Raw genomic sequence first — 19,963 nt, 5'->3', positions numbered from 1 at the left:
CATATATGTACTCACCATGCTGTCGGAGATGATTTAGCTGTTGCTCAACTTCTCCAGCCATCTAGAAAGAAACAAGTAACAAGTGTAAGATCTTGGACGGTGATCGAACAATGAAGAATACTAAAGCGAGAGTTACATGAAGTCGAGATTAATCGAAAGAGAGTACTATTTTAAACCATATAGTTTATTATCTATTTAAATATTTCAATTTAGTTGAAACAGTGATATGGTTTGGTTTGTTTTGAATTGCGCGCAAAGCTACATGAGGGCTATCTGTGCTAGCCGTCCTTAATTTAGCAGTGTAAGACTAGAGGGAAGGCAGCTGGTCATCACCACCCATCGCCAACTCTTGGACTACTCTTTTACCAACGAATAGCGGGACTGATTGTCACATTATAATGTCCCCACGGCTGAAAGGGTGAGCATGTTTGGTGTGACGGAGATTCGAAACGCGACCCTCAGATTACGATTACCTGGTCGTGCCAGGCCAACACTGGCATAAAGCACAGTTGAGGTAAAATAAAATGACTACACAACGTGCTTGTGTTGTTCCAAAGGAAATGCTTTTCAGTGCGTTTTATTCACCGAAAATTAGAATTTATGTTATATTTTGTAACACTGGGGATAACAATGTTTATCTTCCTGATTTGCAATATTTAACGAATAATTAATTTAAAACTGCTTCGATGAAAATTTGCAAATCAGCTTTCTATTTATAGCTATTACAAGAGGGCCTAGCGCGTTAAGGCGTGCGCTTCGTAATCTGAGGGTCGCGGGTTCGCGCCCGAGTCGTGCCAAACATGCTCGCCCTCCCAGCCGTGGGGATGTTATAATGGTACGGTCAATCCCACTATTCGTTGGTAAAAGAGTAGCCCAAGAGTTGGCGGTGGGTGGTGATGACTAGCTGCCTTCCCTCTAGTCTTACACTGCTAAATTAGGGACGACTAGCACAGATAGCCCTCGAGTAGCTTTGTGCGAAATTCCAAAACAAACAAACAAAGCTATTACAAGATAAACCCTCTGCCAAACTGTAAGTAATGAATGCTATACAAATTAGAAAAAAAAAAGTAGAATGTTACAATTCATTTGTTCATTTGTTTTGATTTTTCCCAAAGCTACTTGACGACTTTCTGTGCAAGTTGTCTCTAATTTTGACAGAGGTAAGACAGTAATCAACATCACTTATCATTAGTTTTTAGACTACCCTTCTCAGATTATATAGCTGGATATCACCATTGCTCTTATGAAACACCCACGATCCAAAACTTCGAAAAACGACTTGTTTGTGGGCGCGAGCCACAGAGCCTCGAATTTGCAGTGTTGCACGCAAAAAGTAAACCATGTTGGGGTGTTTCTATTACTTTCCTTTATAAAAGATGCCTAGAAATCGAATGTGTGTTTGATAATACTAAAATATCTTTAAAATGTTTATCCTACTTTCAGAAAAAAAAAGCTTTTAGTTCATTTTGAGACAAGTATTCAACAAAGAAATAAAAAAATCATTTTGTCACTGGACTTAAAAATCAATAGCATCGGTAATTATCACTGATAATTTACATTCAACTTAACAAAAGTTATTATCTGTCTTCTTCGTAAATCAATACCAAATATTTTACGTTCAAACACCGAGTTTGTGTGTTAACCCTCTAGCTAAAATATTGGAAGATTTTAATTCTGCATTTCAATTCTAGTAGAATTGTTCGATAATACAAATACAATTCAAAATTACTTTATTTTTATTTAACAAGCAGTGAGGTCATGTAAAACTAGTCTTGTTATAAAAACTTTTTAGAAGTCTAACAAAGCACGTAATATAAAATTATCCAATTATTTTAATGAATTTTTCATAAAGTATTCAGCGAATCATGCATTTACATGAAAGTTTCAGGTTTATTTATGACGAATGAAAATTGGCAAAATCTAAACTACTTTCTTAAATATGCTACTGTAAATAAGTTACTGTTCTGAATTTGTTTCCTATATCAATCAATGTTTAAAGCCTAGCATGGCGTGGTGACTAGTACGTAATCTGTGGATCTCAAGGATTAAAACACGATGTCGAATACGCTTGTCTTTTCACACGTAGCAGTGTTATAATGTGATAGTTATGCCCATTATACGTTGGTAAAAGAGTAGAACAAGAACTGGCGTAGGACACTGCAGGCCACTTGCCTTCCATCCGGCCAACAGTTCAAAATTAAGAACGACGGTAGGCTGATTCATTATACATTTGTCTCTCTCTTACTTGTTACTCTGTTCTAAAGTTATAAGGTGGAGTGTTTAATGCGTTTTCAGTGATCAAAAAACGTGCGAGGAAAAAATGAGGTAAAAACACGAATGTTATATTGATGTTACGTTTTTCATAGAAAATTATTTCTACCGAAGTAGTTCAAATCAACTAGTGATTCTTTGTTCTCTAAGTAAGGCATTCTAAGTTCTTTATTTATTGTTACTTTCATTAACAGCATTGTTTAAAATGCTTAATGTATAAAGTGTTATAAGTTTCCTATTTTATTTTTTTATCAATATCCTTTTATTATAGAGATTACTTTGTATTGTTAGCTTAATATAGGTATTTAGTACTAATCTAAATCTCCTAGGTTAGTTGAATCTCCTGATATATTATTGGGATTATGGCTGGAAATACGATGGCAGAGAAAGTACCCACCTAACAAAATAATACATTCTAATCTTTATAAGTAGAGAGGCCCGGCATGGCCAGGTGGGTTAAGGCGTGCGACTCGTAATCTGAGGATCGCGGGTTCGCATCCCCGTCGCACCGAACATGCTTGCCCTTTCAGCCGTGGAGGCGTTATAATGTTCGGCCAATCCCACTATTCGTTGGTAAAAGAGTAGCCCAACAGTTGGCGGTGGGTGGTGATGACTAGCTGCCTTCCCTCTAGTCTTACACTGCTAAATTAGGGATGGCTAGCGCAGATAGCCCTCTTGTAGCTTTGCGTGAAATACAAAAACAAACAAACAACTCTTATAAATAGAAACGTAAGAAAAGTATATTTGATTATCTAAAGAGGTTGCGAAGTTAATTTTGATATTAGTGCGTAGCTATCTGATCCGAAGTTAACATTAATTAATGAACAAAATCAACAAAAAATAATGTCTATAATTTCCTTGAAATTCTATTACAATCAGCAGAGAAATATTTGAAGTTTGAGTAATGTATCTCATTGATATTTGACATTTACAGCACAGCCGTTAAGGCTATATGCCGTCTTACCTACTTCTGATCTACTGACTATAGGGAAGATAAATAGTAGTACCCTACCACCTACACAAAGTAGTTTACTGTCATTTTGTATTCTCAAGAGAGTTGGTATGGATATTAAAACACTAATTAAAATAAAGTACAAAACAACTTTTTGACCTTCTTAAGTCATCCTCAGGGTAATGAAGAACCTCTTTGTTATTTTAATTAAAGTTTTAATACTCATACCAGCCGTCTTAAGAATACATTATTATTTCAAGTGGGTTTCTTGTCATCACGAATTACCACCATTCTCACACCACACTTATAGTTCAAAGTACTTAGACTATTTTGTGGTATCACAAAAATTTGAACCCGGGTTGCCAGTTCTAAGATACAAAAAGTTCTATACCACAAGACCAAATTAGCTTCTACTCACGATCAATAATGTAAGTGCCTAACTGTAATCAGGCTGTTATTTCTCTTCTAGCATTGGAGTAGGAGAGGGGGAGAGAAAAATTTTAAGAGCTGAAAATATATGTTCTGATTTCTTCATAATATGAAACCATTTGAAATAGAGTTACTTAAATAAACTAATAAAAGTAAAAGGTTTTTGAATTTCTAATTGATCCCATTGTGGATACAGGAGTTTGTAAAATAAATGGCTAATTATATTAAAGCAGGAAAGTAATTGCAACACTTCTCCTTAAAAACTATTGACGCTCAATTATTTCTTCCATCAGGTTAAGTGTAGGCCATGAATATGACATGGTATCCCAAATGATCTTCTGTAGTAATGTTTTTTAGAATCTGAATAACAAATGGATTGAACGATATATTCAGAAATGGTAAAGCTGTTTTATTAATGTTATATTTTACTTGGAAAAACTACAACAAATGTGTCCTGGAATTCCAGTCCATAATTTCAGTTTCTTAGTAAAATGTTGAATCTGCTGGACCGAAATTAGATTATTTTCTCAAGATTCCACGATTGTTTTAAATTCAGATTCTTAAGAGTATGGGAGTAGTTTATGTGTAATCACCTAAATGTTTGTACTTTTTAACCTATTCAGACTAGCTAGAAGAAACTAGGTCACTTTTTGAGCATTAGCATTTTCAACATGAACGTATATTCTGCGTACGTGAGTTAAGTGATTATAGCGGAGACTCCTATGTTTCAAGAATAGCCATTTCTAGCTTTGAACGACTGACCAGAGTGACAAAACCTGTCTCTACAACAGTTTTATTCCACTCCAGGAACCTAATAACGAGAGTTACTGCTGCTTTTATAACGTCTTCACGGCTGAAAGTGTGGAATATAATCAGCAGTGCTACGACTCGAACTTTGGAACTTTTGATGCGCAGTTCGTTAGTTCACCTTTAGGTCACATCCGAATCACTTTGTGAGCGATAAAACTGAATTCGAAAACAGACTGTCATTTTTATAAAACAATATTGTTCTATCCAGAAGAAACAGTCAGTTAGGGTCAAGAGCTTCAAGTTAAACAAAGAGTTGTGTATTTTCTGATCAGTATAATACAAAATTATAAGGAAACTTTAAGACCTTAGGTATATTTAGTGCAAAATGAAGGCTGATAATGAATAGTAGAGCCATGACAATAACTGTACACATCTTTAATGAACGTTTCAGAGCTACACATATTTTCTAAAACTGTTCATAGAATTTTTTATATTGCTATTTATACTGAAGATTGTTCAATTCGTTATTTTCAAACCGTTAGTGATAACGATATAATCCGTCACGCATTAACTTTATATCAACGAGTTTCCTATTTATTATGCTACGTACGTTACGTATTAGGATTTCAAATAACCGGAAATTTTAATTTGAACATAGAAGTTATTTGAATCTCGATATGCATCAAATTTATGATATTTACCAACAAGATTAATAAACACGATGTTTGTTCTTAACACAAATATATATTAATATAAAAGTGGCCCAATTTATAATAACAATTATGAAAAATAATGATTTTATATATAAAAATTTTACCATCTTACAAACAACACTGATGAGTCTTCTATTTCTATTTCTATTTGGTCGCCCCCCCCCCCCGGTAGTACAGTGGTGTATCTGCGGACTCGGTTTTTTTCAGCGACGAAGATACGTAATGTTCTCGTGGAAATATTAACGTCTAACGTTAATTCACTGAAGTTAAGCGGTTTATATTGTTCGAAATCAATAAACGTTCCTGGTCAAGTGTCAGCACTTTCCCAATTAATAAGCGTTAATCACAGTTATAGTCTCAGAAGCTTATAGTATACCAGCTGTAGCAAACCAACAATATAAACTGTCTTTTGGCATGTCGATTTATAAACTTTTATGGTGAAGTTCTCGGAAGTTCAGTTGGTAACAATGTAAAACATATATTGTTGATTCTTACACTCGAGAATCTTCTACAAATTTAGAGAATGGGCGGGACTTTCGCGATATATATTTACCAGTATAAGTACGTGCATTTCTAAATATAAATATTTAACTAAAAGAAACATAGGTGTTAAAATAAATATATATCAGTAAATCCGTTACAACTTGAGAATATTCGCACCAGTGATCGAAACTTCGCACCTGTTTTTAAAAATGAAGCTCACTTTCTGTAAGAGGTATAGCTTGTTAAAAACGTGTGGTAATGTAACTAAGTGCGCTTTACAGACCGTACTTTGTAATTATACACAGTCATTTACGCTCAGTTGAACTCCATACTAAATTTACGTGCAGATTGTCCACGATAGTAAGTTTAATGACTAAAACATTATTATTAAACAATCAGCAAAAGCAAACCTAATGCATTCAACCCTTTTTGGTGTGTTGTATCGACAACTATCTTGTTCAAAAAATTGACAAACTATATTGTTGTACATGTTCAAATTTTCGAGTTCGTAGTTAGGAATTTACCGCCGATTTCAGTCAAGGTTGGTCGTCCTAGGAAGTTTCTAGTCGTCTCAGACGACCGTTAAAATCGAGCCCAAGTATATTCCAACATAGACGACGAAACAGGAAGGCAGAATAGGCACAATTAATATTTTATGATCACAATACTTTCTCATCTTGTTTTTCTTATCCACTTCATCCCAGCAAGCATTCTTACATAGAAGGATATGTTAAACTTTTCTTCAAGGCCTTAAACTTCAGAAGAGTGAAAAAAAAGTTTAACGTAAATAAACATATCGTTCTTTCTAATACTGAAAGTGAAACACACACATACACACTTGTTCATAAGCCTTCCTTTCTGGACCTTATGCAGTACCACATTGGTTGTTTATTTTGTAATCCCCAATGCTACTTAATGCCAGTACAGAAATCCTTCTCTCCGGGTCTGCCATGTAAACGACTCTTCATTTATTTCACAGGGCCGGAAATTAGTTAAGTCTATTCTAAAAGCGGCATTTACAAATGCCGCAGTTTTCGTTAATTCCACAGATTGCAAAGTTAAACACATTGTTTTTATTTGGGAGGTCTATAAGTCTTTGTTTATTTACTACTGGATAGGTCCACGTTTTTTCATGGAAATAATGTTAGATGAAATAACCTGTGTTTACTCTGCAATGCTACTTGATTAAAGCTAATGCTACGTGAAAAATATTCCATACAAAAAGTACTTGATGATTTAGAGCTAACGCTATGTGAAAAAAGTTCTATACGAAAATATATTTGAGGATTTAGAGCTAATTTTATGTTAAAAAGTTCTATACAAAAATTATTGATGATTTGGAGCTAATGCTTTGCGAAAAATGTCCTATATAAAAATGCTTGATGATTTAGAGCTAACGCTATGTGAAAAAAGTTCTATACGAAAATATATTTGAGGATTTAGAGCTAATTTTATGTTAAAAAGTTCTATACAAAAATTATTGATAATTTGGAGCTAATGCTTTGCGAAAAATGTCCTATACAAAAATGCTTGATGATTTACAGCTAATGCTATGTGAAAAATGTTCTATAAAAAGTATTTAATGATTTAGAGCTAAATTTTACGTGAAAATGTTCTAGAAAAAGTATTTAATGATTTAGAGCTAAATGGTACGTGAAAATGCTCTATGCAAAAAAAATTAACTCGAATTTGACCCATATTTACCATCTAAATATTAGAGCACAAGCAAATCTAATATTATCCCTGCTCCGCTTTCCAAGTTAAAAATAATAGACACTATCATAATTAACTATGACAATGTACGTTTTCAAGAAGTTTGCAAAGTATCGAATCTTGGAATAAGATTTTTTTTTATAAATAATGTTGATGCACTATCTATTGTAACTGATTTACCATTACATATTTATTTTAATATCAACATTTATGTAAATTAAACTTATATTTAGAAATGTATGTAACTTACACTGTTAAAAGTCCATTGCCAAATTCCCGCCTATTCCCTAAATTTGTAGAGGATTCTCGAGCGTTAAAATCAACAACATATGTTTTATGAAAGCATTAGCATACGGAAATTCCTAGAACCTCGCCTTAACATTTATAAACCAACATGCCAAGATACAGAATAAATTGTTGGTTTGTTGCAGTTGATATAGTATAAATCTTGGAAGCTATAACTGTGATTAACGCTTATTAATCGAGAAACATTCAACTTCAGTGAATTCACATCGGACATCAATATTTTACGAAAACATTTGATAACTTCAACAGTGAAAAGTCAGCTTGTAAACGATGTGAGACCAGCAAAGAATATAGAACTAACTAAGTCTCTGTTAGGCGAACTGTATCTACGTTAACTCCGAATTAATTTACTCATCGTTAACCCTTGATAAGAAATCAAATTAATTTCGGATCGAACAGAAAACTCAATATAGTTTATAAATTTGTAAAACTTTTATATATAAACCATTATTCTCGTCATCACGGATTATTCTTTGTAATTACTAGTTGTAATAAGCTAATTATAAATTATATTAATGTCTGAAAATTTAAAATATATTTGTATTATCAATCTTTGTGTCAAACATCATAAATTTAATATATCTCTATATTTAATTAACTTCTAAATTTATATTACCATTTAACTCGGTTTCAGGCTGTTAGAAATCGTAATACGTAACATAATAAATCGGAGGGTCGTCCAAGATAAATTTTAATACATAACACTATCTAATAACCACCTTTTTCTCTCTCTCTTCCATTTGTACTATAGTTTGAATATTAAGGTCCAACCAAGTCATGACTTACTTCAGACGCTGATCCTTAAATTGCTGTTTTTAACGATTTGTTATCTTATAAATCAAGAAGAATCTCTCAAGTGGAAATAGTTTTGTTTTTTACGCCTAAGTTTATTTTGTTACATGAAATAATCGCAGGCAGATATGTGAATTTTTTTCCTCCTAATTCTTCTCAATATCATCATTGAAGGCATGAAGATCTAGTCAGGTGCCCTTCTGAGGTCAAACTTGTGGGAGAGAAGAGCTAATATCTGATTATGTTATGTCAATTTAATAAAAGCAATGTGTTTTTTATATCGTAAAGGTCCAGCATGGCCAAGCGTGTTAAGGCGTGTGACTCGTAATTTGAGAGTCGCGGGTTCGAATCCCGGTCGCACCAAACATGCTCGCCCTTTCAACCTTGGCAGTGGGTGGTGATGACTAGCTAGCTACCTTCCCTCTAATCTTACAGTGCTAAATTAGGGACGGCTAGCGCAGATAGCCTTTGAGTAGCTTTGTGCAAAATTCAAAAACAAACAAACAATATATCATAAAAAGCAAAGATATTATTCAGCTACCTGAAGTTACTTCTGCACACTACTGTGGGGTTAATACACATATCTCAGTGAAGTTAGATATACATTTCTGTTTTATCAACCAATCTTTGTTCACTACACCATACTTACCTTTTAATGCTATGATAGACTACTCGTTACTACGTTTCTTATTTTTAACTTTGTGAAAAGAGAGATTATCAGTAGTTGAAAAAAATTAACCAATAACTTTATTTTTATTATAGGAGCACCCAACTTGGTTTGTTTTAACTTCGCAAATAAAAAATGTTAGTTTTCCAGTATTTTAAATGTTTAATGATAGATTGATTGGAATTAGTCGTTTGTGATCTATTTACTTTATAGATTAAAAGTTTGATACTCATACTTTATATTTTCATGGTCATGGCTTGTAACAAAAATTATTAGAAGTGTAATGATTTTCTTTGATTTATTGATCTGGAAAATATTTATAAGTATATAACCTCTCAACTTGGGTAATCGGGACTTCTATAGGGTTTGCTTATGATATCACAATAAAAATGCGCTGCTTATGTGTTTGTACTTCGTCAGAGTGAAATATCGTTTGTATCATCAGTTTTACCTTCAATATATACATGTTGTAAAAAAGATAAAACTTAATATCCTGAATTTTAAACCATGGAAGCCTTGTGGTATAGCAGTAAACAAAAATAGATTAATAATAAATACGTCCACTAAATATTTATTTGTGTTGTTAACAAAATCTCGAACAATTTGTCATAATTTAATAAAAATATGTAACATGAGAGCAGTTATTTACGTTTTTGTTTATTTATTTATATTTAAGAGAAATGTATCAGAAAAGTTTGTTTTTGTTTGCTTTGAATTTCGCGCAAAGCTACTCGAGGACTGTGGGATTGGGCGTCACATTATAACGCCTCCACGGCTGAAAGGACAAGCACGTTTAGCGCGACGGGGATGCGAACCCGCGAACCTCAGGTTACGAGTCGCAAGCCTTAACACACTTGGCCATACCAAACGTTTTGATCAGCATTAGAATTAAAACACCCACCGTTAGATATATAAGACTATTTAGTGTAAGTGTTATTATTTAGTTTATTTTGTAGCTTGGTATTTAATGACTGTTTAATTTTTAAGATAGGAGTATTGAAGAAGGATCGTATTAAAAGTGTTAGTTGTGACAAAATGTTGTTACGCAGCTCTGTAGAGTCATACGTTGTGTTTCTTATTACATTGTTGTCTAGGCTTTACTAATATTGTTGACGTCACGTTACTGGAATCTGTTTTTCTCGTTACCTGAACTGGGTGTTGTTAAATCATAGCGCCGCGTAGTTTAACAGTTCGAGGACTCAGTGAACAAAGTATAAATATAGACAACCAAGCAAGCTCAAATCAAGTGCAGTTTTGTTAGAAAATGAGTTAGCGAAAGAAAACGTAAAATTAGCCGATTTACGAGTGATTTGTCGTTACGGGAGATATTTTAAAGCGAGTTTCATAGTTTATTAGAGATAAGGAGAAAAATTTGTTTTGCCAATTTGAAGTAAATGTACCCGTCTGTGTGAACTTTAACAAAAAAAAAGAGATAATAATTTAAAGTTCGAGATACAACGGTGATAACTCAGAAGGTAACGCAAGTGAATTATTCACCGATAATATTAATTATAAAATAATTCGTCTTGTCAATTGGATTCCAAAGTAATTGGCTCCCTAGTGGCACAGCGGTATGTCTGCTGATTTACAATGCTAGAATCCGGGTTTTGATACCCCTTGTGGACAGAGCCCAAATAGCCCATTGTGTTGTTTTGTGCTTAACTTCAAACAAACAAATAAAAAAGTAACTGAGTCATCTTCAGTGAACTTTTCAGAAGAAAATAAAATTATTTAGAGTTTAAGATACAACTGTTATATCCTATATATATCCGTTTAGTGTTCGAATTTATGAGCAGCAAGTCGCAGACACTTACTGTAGAATTATCCAAGCCTTTATACATAAAACCATAACATCTACAATTAAGATAAATATATGATTCCTAAAAAACAACAACTTACCTTTTGCCCTTCCTTCGCTTCTTCTGGACCTAGAGGAAAAAAAAAAAACGTAAACATACATAAATACACTATTCAAGAAAACCAGACACTTACAGTTATACATTTTATTAATAATTTATTGAAAAAAGTCAGAACCTTTACAAAATCAAGCTGTACTAACTAATGTGACGTTAATAGAGTTATTTAATCTTCATATGAACACTGGTTTTCAAAAGTTAAGGAACAAACTCTTCTTTGAACAGTTACGATTTATTAGTGAATTTTGTATAGCAAAGTTTAGTACAGTGAATGATATCTAACTCGTAAACAAATGCATGACTTTCAACAAATATTGGCAATGGTAGTTGTTATTTATTTATTTTACAGTAAAAGCTTCAAAATGTAATTAAAAGATAACCCTATGAGAAAAAAGAAACAATATTCGATTTGTACAAAAAAAAAAAAGAAATTCATCGACAAAGGTAGCAGCTTTCTACAAATAAGGCTTATTTTCCATATAATTGTGTCACATGTTTTGAGAAAGAAACGTTGTGAAACAAAGAAAGCCAGTAGTGTGATCAAAACCACCTGTTCTTTAAATAATGTTCAAACTCTTCATAACAAAAGCTGGCTTATAAATTCAACAACAGGCTACAAATAGTAGAAAATGTTGCTCCAAATTAGAGTGGATTAAAGATTGCTTCGAACACAGTGGTTATTGAAGACAGAATACAATTTTCTAATTGATACAGTAAACACATATGTTTTATTTTGAAATTGTTGTTTGTTTTAGCGCAAATTCCGTCTGCGCTGCGCCAGTGCAAAGTTTGAAGTCCGATACTTACCGCTACGACAGGACATAACAATGATGCTCTGCTACATTACAAACTTGAAACCTAGACTGGTCAAACTAATCGTTCTGGGGCGACTGACGGACTCATAAACATATGCTCCTCCAAAAGATATTTTAATATTTATATTTTGAAATCTGCTACGGCGAACATTGTAAATGGTCATATATATCTCGATAATGTAGAAAGGTTCATTTTAAAAGCATGAAAAAGATTGCTTGTTTGCTTGGGATATTCACGCAAGACTACATAATGACTAAATAATTTTGAAATGATAGACTCGGGAGGAGGGATACCTATTCATCAGCGCCCACAACCAATCCTACAGCCTCTAAATGAATAGGGAAATAAGATCGTCACTCTTATAAAGAACCTTGCCACTGACTGCTATTCTAAGAGTCCATAATTTGTGTTTGTTGTAATTTGTAGCAGTGAATACGTTATAAGAGTGACTGTTAAACCCTACCATTGGAAAAGCCCAAGGGTTGATGGTGAGTGTTGTTGACTAGTTACCTTCACTCTGGTCTATCACTTGAAAAACTCAAGCTTTTGAAACGAAGTTATAATATGTAATTTTATTGGAAATGACATGACCTTTGAACCATGAGATCCACGGTCTTTCGTTTTAACCACGTGAAATAAGAATACCAATAAAAAGATTAGAACAAGTACAGTGGAGCGCCGTTAAGCCGCGGTATTTTGGGGGTCAACCTGCTTAACCGTGGCTTAAGTGGTCTGCGGCTTAAACCTTCGTGACTGAAAAGCCGAAGTCGCCAACAGCTCCGCCGAGGAGCCTCATCCGGGCCATTGCGTGATCATTATATCGGATTATCGAATTAAAGATAATACTTTAATTATTGATCACTTTTTTCACGGATTTACCGTGGATTAACTTTAATGTATGGAGAGGTGTGATTCGGTAACAATGGCGGCCTCCATAAAGCTGACATAGAGAGCCGATAAGGTAAATTAACGGTCGATTTCTATTGTAATATATTTTATTTATATCCCAAATTAAAGCAAATTCTTTTTAAATATCCCCTTAAAGTTATAAAGCCAGGATTAAATTCGTAAGCCGCGTTTTTACACGTTCTTAAATTAGCGGTGAGCGCGATAATCCTCGCTCACATCGCTCACAAGACTTGCTACAGCGGCTTAAGCGATTTCGCGGTTTACTGGTTCGCGGCTTAATAGCGCTCCACTGTATATATATATATTCTGAAACTTACAACACAACTTCTAACTTATGCCCATGTTTCATATTCAATGTTTTTCTTTATATACGTACTTTTAGTGAATCAGTAACGCCCTCTAAACAGAAAGCCTCCATTTATAAAAGACATATTGTTGCCTTTAAGAGGTCTAAATGTGAAACTCACTAATGACGAAAGTTCTCGAGACATTGCAAATCTACTTCAGACTAATAACAGTACTAATTTTAATTGCGAATTTGTCAAGAAAATACACAAATATTTTAGAAGTTTATTATTTTGCTTTATTTCAAAAAGATAGCTCCCCTGTGGCGATGTGGTATGTTTGCGGACTTATAACGTTAGAAAGTGGGTTTTGATGCCTGTGGAGTTTTGTGTTAAACTTCAAAAGAAACAAAAATGATTGTGCTTGCCGCTCCTAAGCTAATATTTTCTTTAAGACCGTCTTTACTAAATTAGCAGTGACTAATTTAGGTGGTCAGCCACAACAAACCGAAATCTGTATACAATTAATTATACATAATTTTTGTGGGTTTTTAAGACTTTAAAGTTTATAACTGAAAGGAACTTCAAACCATATTCTATGAGCTCTCTAGGACTAAACCGTGGATCAGAAGTAAGATTTCGGACTTCTACTTCTCTAAACCCGGGAAGGCCTCGTGGTTAGGGCACTCGACTCGTAATCTGAAGGTTGCGGGTTTAAATCCTCGTTGAATTAAACATGCTCTCCCTTTCAGCCGTGGGGGCATTGTAATGTAACGATCAATCCCACTATTCATTGGTAAAAGAGTAGCCCAAAAGTTAGGTGTGGGTAATGATGACCAGCTTCCTTCTCTCTAGTCTTACAATGTTAAATTAGGGATAGCTAGCTCAGACGACCCTTATATAGCTTTGCGCAAAATTAAAAAAAACAACCAAAAACTCTTAGCACATTTTCCTCGCGTCTTCAAAGTGGTTATATCAAACTTCTATTAACATTATATCTTACATGAAAGAAATATGTATACACATAACATGTAAAAATGTTGTATATATAAAACATGTTAAACTTATTTGAGAAATATAACATGGACGTTTTGAGAGCATAAACTGAAATATAAGGAATGGAAAAAAAGGAAATTACTTTCTTTTGGGTGAAATTGAAACGTTACACTGAAGTAAGCTATAATGAATGTTATTTTAGTGTCTATAAGAATGTAGAATAAAAACTGACAAAAAAAACGCAACAGATACTCAGAGTTTATTGTAGATGCAGTTCTTTAGGAAACCGTACAAAACTGGTATGCAAAGTTTAAAATATTTGAATAACCAAGTAGAATATCCTTGTTATTTAGTATTATGCTGTCACTGGTGCCACTATTAATCTATAATAACTGCAACAAAAATACATTTTAATATTTTTTACTTTGCATATGTTATATGAAACTTAGATTACAGTATTCAACTTTCAAGTCTTTTGAGAAACTTCTAAAATTGTGCTAGGACTAGTTTTTACGTAAAGAAAAACGACAAATAATTGCATGAAAATAGATCGAATGAACTTTTATGAAATATACAGAGTTGATTAGTTTGTTTACAATATAATCCTGATAAAATAATATATTGTAAACGTTTGTTGCTGAGCGCAAAACAACACAATAGACTATCTGTTTTGTTCTCACGGTGGGTATCAAAACCAGATATTTATCCCTATAAGCCCTCAGACTTACCACTGAGCCACCGAGAAGCAAAAAAAAAAGAGTAATTCATTTTTTAAAATTTTTGTTCTATTATTTAAGTACAGTTAAAGCAGGTAAATTAGAAATACACTTAAAGATATTCAGAAATGTTATACAGTTTACTGATTTTATACTAATTTATATACACTGAGTGACTTCCGACATTTGCATATACAACGTTTAATTTTGTATAGAAATTTAATGAAATAAGGTATGGCAACTTATAAGCAATTGGATGATTATTCTTTGATGTAAGAAAATTTATCAGCGAGGATGGCATGTACAGTTTTCTTATCAAGAGTGTGTCAAAATAACATTTCTACTGATTCACCCATTCTAACTTCGAACTCTGCAATAGCTGTGCACTATAGATATATTGTCATCTTCCACTACTAAAAAGACAGCTATAACGCCGCTTCTCCATCTTCTCCTCATGAAGTAAATCCAATTTACTTGGAAAAAAAGTGTAACGTCTCTCTAATGGTTTACAGTAGATCTACAAGCATCAGGATTACTGAAACTATTTCATATCGTCAAGTTTGGTAATAAGAGTTTTTGGTTGTAACCAACCATACAAGCACCAGTGTTCTCTCACTTTGTACGTGATCGGATTTCATAAAAACTGGACAAACACATTATGATAAATCGAACTTCTTGGAACATGTGATAAAGTGAACTTTGGCAAATGCACGGCGCAGAAAACGACCTCATTGTACATTAGCTACAATGAACAACGCTATCTTAAAAGAATATAATAAATAGTAAAAAATAAAATATTATAGCATCTTCATATACAACTAACACTGTTTCCTCTTATTAAGACAGTTTTATAAAGGTATTGGTATGAAATAAAACAAAAATGTGTGAATCGTTAGGATGTCTTCATAAAAAGAAAACCCAGAAAAGTTTTCATTTGTCTATTTGTGAGTATAGAGTAAATGAATATATGAAAATTAATTAGTCTTAAAGCATGCTGCTTTGAAATATAAATTTTTAAATAAAGTTTTAAGATTAAAATGGTATACAGTAGAGAAAGTTTTAACTAATTATAATTAAATTACTTACATAAACTGGCTTATGAAGAATCGATCAGCACTAAAATGAATATTTAAAAAAAACGGTAGTGCTGCAGCCCAAATTAAAAAAATAATAAAAAATAATCAGAAATAATGTGGTCTTTTCTGTTTCCATAAAATATACACGATCTTTACTGTTTATCAGATTTTAAAACGCCATATGTTCTACATAAACATAAACATTACGCATCTTTAGAATAGGTCTGCAAAATATAATTCACCAGCTTCGCCTACTTTAGGTTTTAGAGTTACGTAAGTTTTTTTCAGTAATTAAAATAATTAGTACGAGTATTATTTTCTTAGCGGTATGAATGTAAATAAGAAAATTTGGTGTGCACTTTTTTGCTAAGTTTGACTGTCAAAACTGTAAAATCTTCTTTAAAATACCTTTCGAAAAAGCCTTTGTTTCGTCATTATTATAACCATGCCTTATGAAATAACGAACGCTGGACTAAGTGCTTGCAACGCGAAAACCTAGCGACCACGGCCAGCGGATTCCGCCTTTATCTTTAATACATTTCATGATACCTTCCAGTCCTAGTTGTTAGAGGCAGGAAGCTGTGAATTAAACTTTTGTCTACTTAGCCGGAGCAGTTACCTATTTGCCGCTTCATAGTCGAATGAGAAAGAATATTGATTAATAAATTTATTACTAAAAGTGTCAATACCCATACCAGCCGTCCTGAGATACATTGCTTAATCAAATTAAAAAATACCCTCCGCTTCTTTAGCAAGTTACTCTCCTTCCTAAAATTCATTTCTCATAGCTCAAAATGAGGTTATCATCTAGTGTCACTACTGCTCCCGGTTCTTTCACACACGTTACCTACCATCTGTAAATTATCTACACTTTCTAATCCGATACAATATAATTAATAATGTGTGAAATATTAGCCACATCTTGACCGACACATTACCTTCCTATATGAGTTTCTTACTTTGAAAGTTCTAGTTAAACAATGACGATCACAGCGTAATTGATTGTTTTGTTGTCGCGTAACAAACACAAACACTAGAAAGCCATTCAAAAAGGTTTGAACAAAGAGAAACACTAGAATTCTGCCTTAACTCAAACAGTAGATGATACCTCATAAACACAGCAAAATAAAGCAATCTGGCATTTCTGAGACTGCAACATTTTATACATGTACTGCTAAACTGAAATCACATTCAGTTGGATTCCTAATTGCGATCAGTTTGTTTGTTTGTTTTGGAATTTCGCACAAAGCTACTCGAGGGCTATCTGTGCTAGCCGTCCCTAATTTAGTAGTGTAAGACTAGAGGGAAGGCAGCTAGTCATCACCACCCACCGCTAACTTTTGGGCTACTCTTTTACCAACAAATAGTGGGATTTACCGAAACATTATAACGCCCCCACGACTGAAAGGACGAGCATGTTTGGCGCGACTCGGGCGCGAACCCGCGACCCTCAGATTACGAAGCGCACGCCTTAACGCGCTGGGCCATGCCAGGCCCATTGCGATCAGAAATGTCACTGAGTTACACTAAGCCTAAAGTAAATTCAGTTTTACAGCACATGAATAAAACGACACACTTTGGTTCAAACCAACTTGCTTTATTTTCATACGTTTATTGGATGTCATCTATTATTTGTTCTAAAGTACAATTTTGTCTTTGTTTGTCCCATTCAAGCATTTCTGGATGGGCTAATCTACTTCCTTTGATATATTTGTTCGTGATCTACAGGAAACAATGTCTGGATTTTTATTATATGAATTAGCTCCTTTTCATTCTTAAGTTGTTATATTCTTCTCGAATTCTGAAAAATATGTTAACTAAACATTTTGGATGGAAGTAATATAATCATATTTAATACACATACTGGTAACTAAACAGTTTGGATTAAAATCGTATTACCATCTTTAACATACACAACATTACGCATACTGGTAGCTTCACATTGGTGTGTTAACTAAACAGATAGATGGAAGTCACATTGCCATCTTTAATGTGCATAATTGTGCACATATTGACAAGTTTATTTTGATTGGCAACGAAGCAGTTTGGACGGAAGCCATATTACCACATTTAACATATATAGCAGAATACTTACTGATAAGTTAATATTGAATTTATACACAAAACGCTTAATAATATGTACAGACGATATAAATTACTCCAAAGTAAAACATCTTTACATTCACGAGTCTAGTTTGAAAAGTAAAGGTTAACCCTAGTTCTTTAACAGTAGTTACATTATCTTTCGTCCCAGTCTGAGTCAGTGGTTAGTGTATGGACATTCAAAGTAAAATTACAGGGTTTGATTCCCCACAGGAGTGCAGATAACTCATTATGTAGCTTTGCATTAAGAAATAACAACTTTCGTTTTTGTTTTGTTTTGAGGAAACGTAATTTATTTTTTCTCTTCTGCGCCATAACAGAAGTACAAATGAAGCCACGAAAAATTCTTTTCAATACACGTATCTAGCTGTAAACTTTTCTAAAACATCACATGCCGAAAACAGAGTTCACTGAGAGGTTCGCGCTAACGTTGATTTTGCCTAAGCTTTTAAAATATTCACATCATGAGTGATAAAAAAAACTAGTTACTTAACTAAAATAAGCGCGTGGTGCGTTAAGTGTATTACAGTTTTGTTCGTTTGTTTTTGAATTTCGCACAAAGCTAGTCGAGGGCTATCTGTGCTAGCCGTCCCTAATTTAGCAGTGTAAGACCAGAGAAAAGGCAGCTAGTCATCACCACCCACCGCCAACTCTTGGGCTACTCTTTTACCAACGAATAGTGGGATTGTCTGTAACATTATAACGCCTACACGGCTGGGAGGGCGAGCATGTTTGGTGCGACGGGGAATGCGAACCCGCCACCCTTAGATTACGAGTCGCACGCCTTAACACGCTTGGCCATGCCGGGCCGTGTATTACAGAGCCGTAAGATATTTCATTTTTGATCCACTATTTGCTTGGAAGCAAAATTAGCTCAAAAGAATCTTAGAAATATAAAATAAAACTTACTGTTTCTGGAGGAAAACATAGTACACAATACCGTATAATGTTCAGCAAATCTAATGAATTTTGCACTGCTTTATCATTGAATATTGTTTAATTAGGTATTAAAGTATATACATCAAATACTGCTAGGAATTTGGGATATTAAATCAAAGCAATATTAAATATATTGTTAATTGTTAAAAGAATTTGATTCATTATTGGATTCGGCTATTCGTCTAGGTCTATAGCTGATAGACTAGAGGGAAAGCAACTAGCTACCCCACAGTACCATTCTCATCTTAAAAATATCATATTTCGGATGGCGAATTTTCTTTTTACTGTAAGAAAACACGAGACCATAAACGCTGGGTCACGCCGTGTCCACTTAGCAGGGGACAAGGCTAGTATGTTTAGGATAGATTTTTATACTGAAATAATATTTTTCTGTTCACGCGATGTTCTTATTTTGGTAAAAGAAATGCGCTCTTGTAGAACCTTTTGAATAACTTTATTATTTTCAAAATTCTAATTTGAAAATAAATATTTTTATTGCGCTTTAATCATAGTGTTGAGTTATTACTTTTTTTTTACTTTGTTGTTAATTTGTTTTATTATTTTTGATTCAGAAAAAAAATGTAGCATATAACAAGAAAGTCTTTATTACAAAAGTACGTAAAATTATTAGCAAATGTGTGGTATAAACTAATAAATAACCATCAACTTAAAAAATAATATTTCATTTAAATTGTTGAACTACTTAATATTGCATCGCCCTCTGGTACGCAGATTCTGAAATATTTTATTTTAGCATATCATACTCAAATGAAATATGTTTAAAAAACTTCTTCATGTTGACAGTGTTTTTATAATTTGCATATTCGATATTTCGTTTTCAGTTTATTATCAATAATTTGAATCTGCATTACATCCACACACACACACACACATATGATATGGAAAATGGACTTCATATTAAATTCCGCGGTACTTAATATTAATAAAATTTTATAATAAAAAAAATCTCTATTTCCGCGCTGCTTTACCCTCAGCACATGATTCACATGGCTGGTAATAAAGTAATCATTTCGCGGACTTATAATGTTAGAAACCGGATTTTCATACCCGTAATGGGCAGAGCACAGATAGTTTGTTATGTAACTTTGTGCTTGATTCCAAACAAACAATT

The 19,963-nt window shown here is 33.5% G+C and overlaps 1 protein-coding gene across 1 annotated transcript in view; it reads right to left on the bottom strand.

Moving 5' to 3' along the window:
• LOC143225081 (uncharacterized) overlaps positions 1 to 19,963 on the bottom strand; it is an 89,716-nt gene that overhangs the window by 28,580 nt on the left and 41,173 nt on the right. Inside the window, exons 3-4 of the mRNA XM_076453809.1 lie at positions 10,976 to 11,004; positions 16 to 61 (exon numbers count right to left, since the gene is read on the bottom strand). Of these exons, the coding sequence (XP_076309924.1) occupies positions 16 to 61; positions 10,976 to 11,004 (75 nt within the window). The remainder of the gene's footprint in view (positions 1 to 15; positions 62 to 10,975; positions 11,005 to 19,963) is intronic.

Source organism: Tachypleus tridentatus, chromosome 9 (genome assembly GCF_004210375.1).
Source record: "Tachypleus tridentatus isolate NWPU-2018 chromosome 9, ASM421037v1, whole genome shotgun sequence".
NCBI lineage: Eukaryota > Metazoa > Arthropoda > Merostomata > Xiphosura > Limulidae > Tachypleus > Tachypleus tridentatus.
This window is presented reverse-complemented; position numbering and strand designations above follow the sequence as displayed.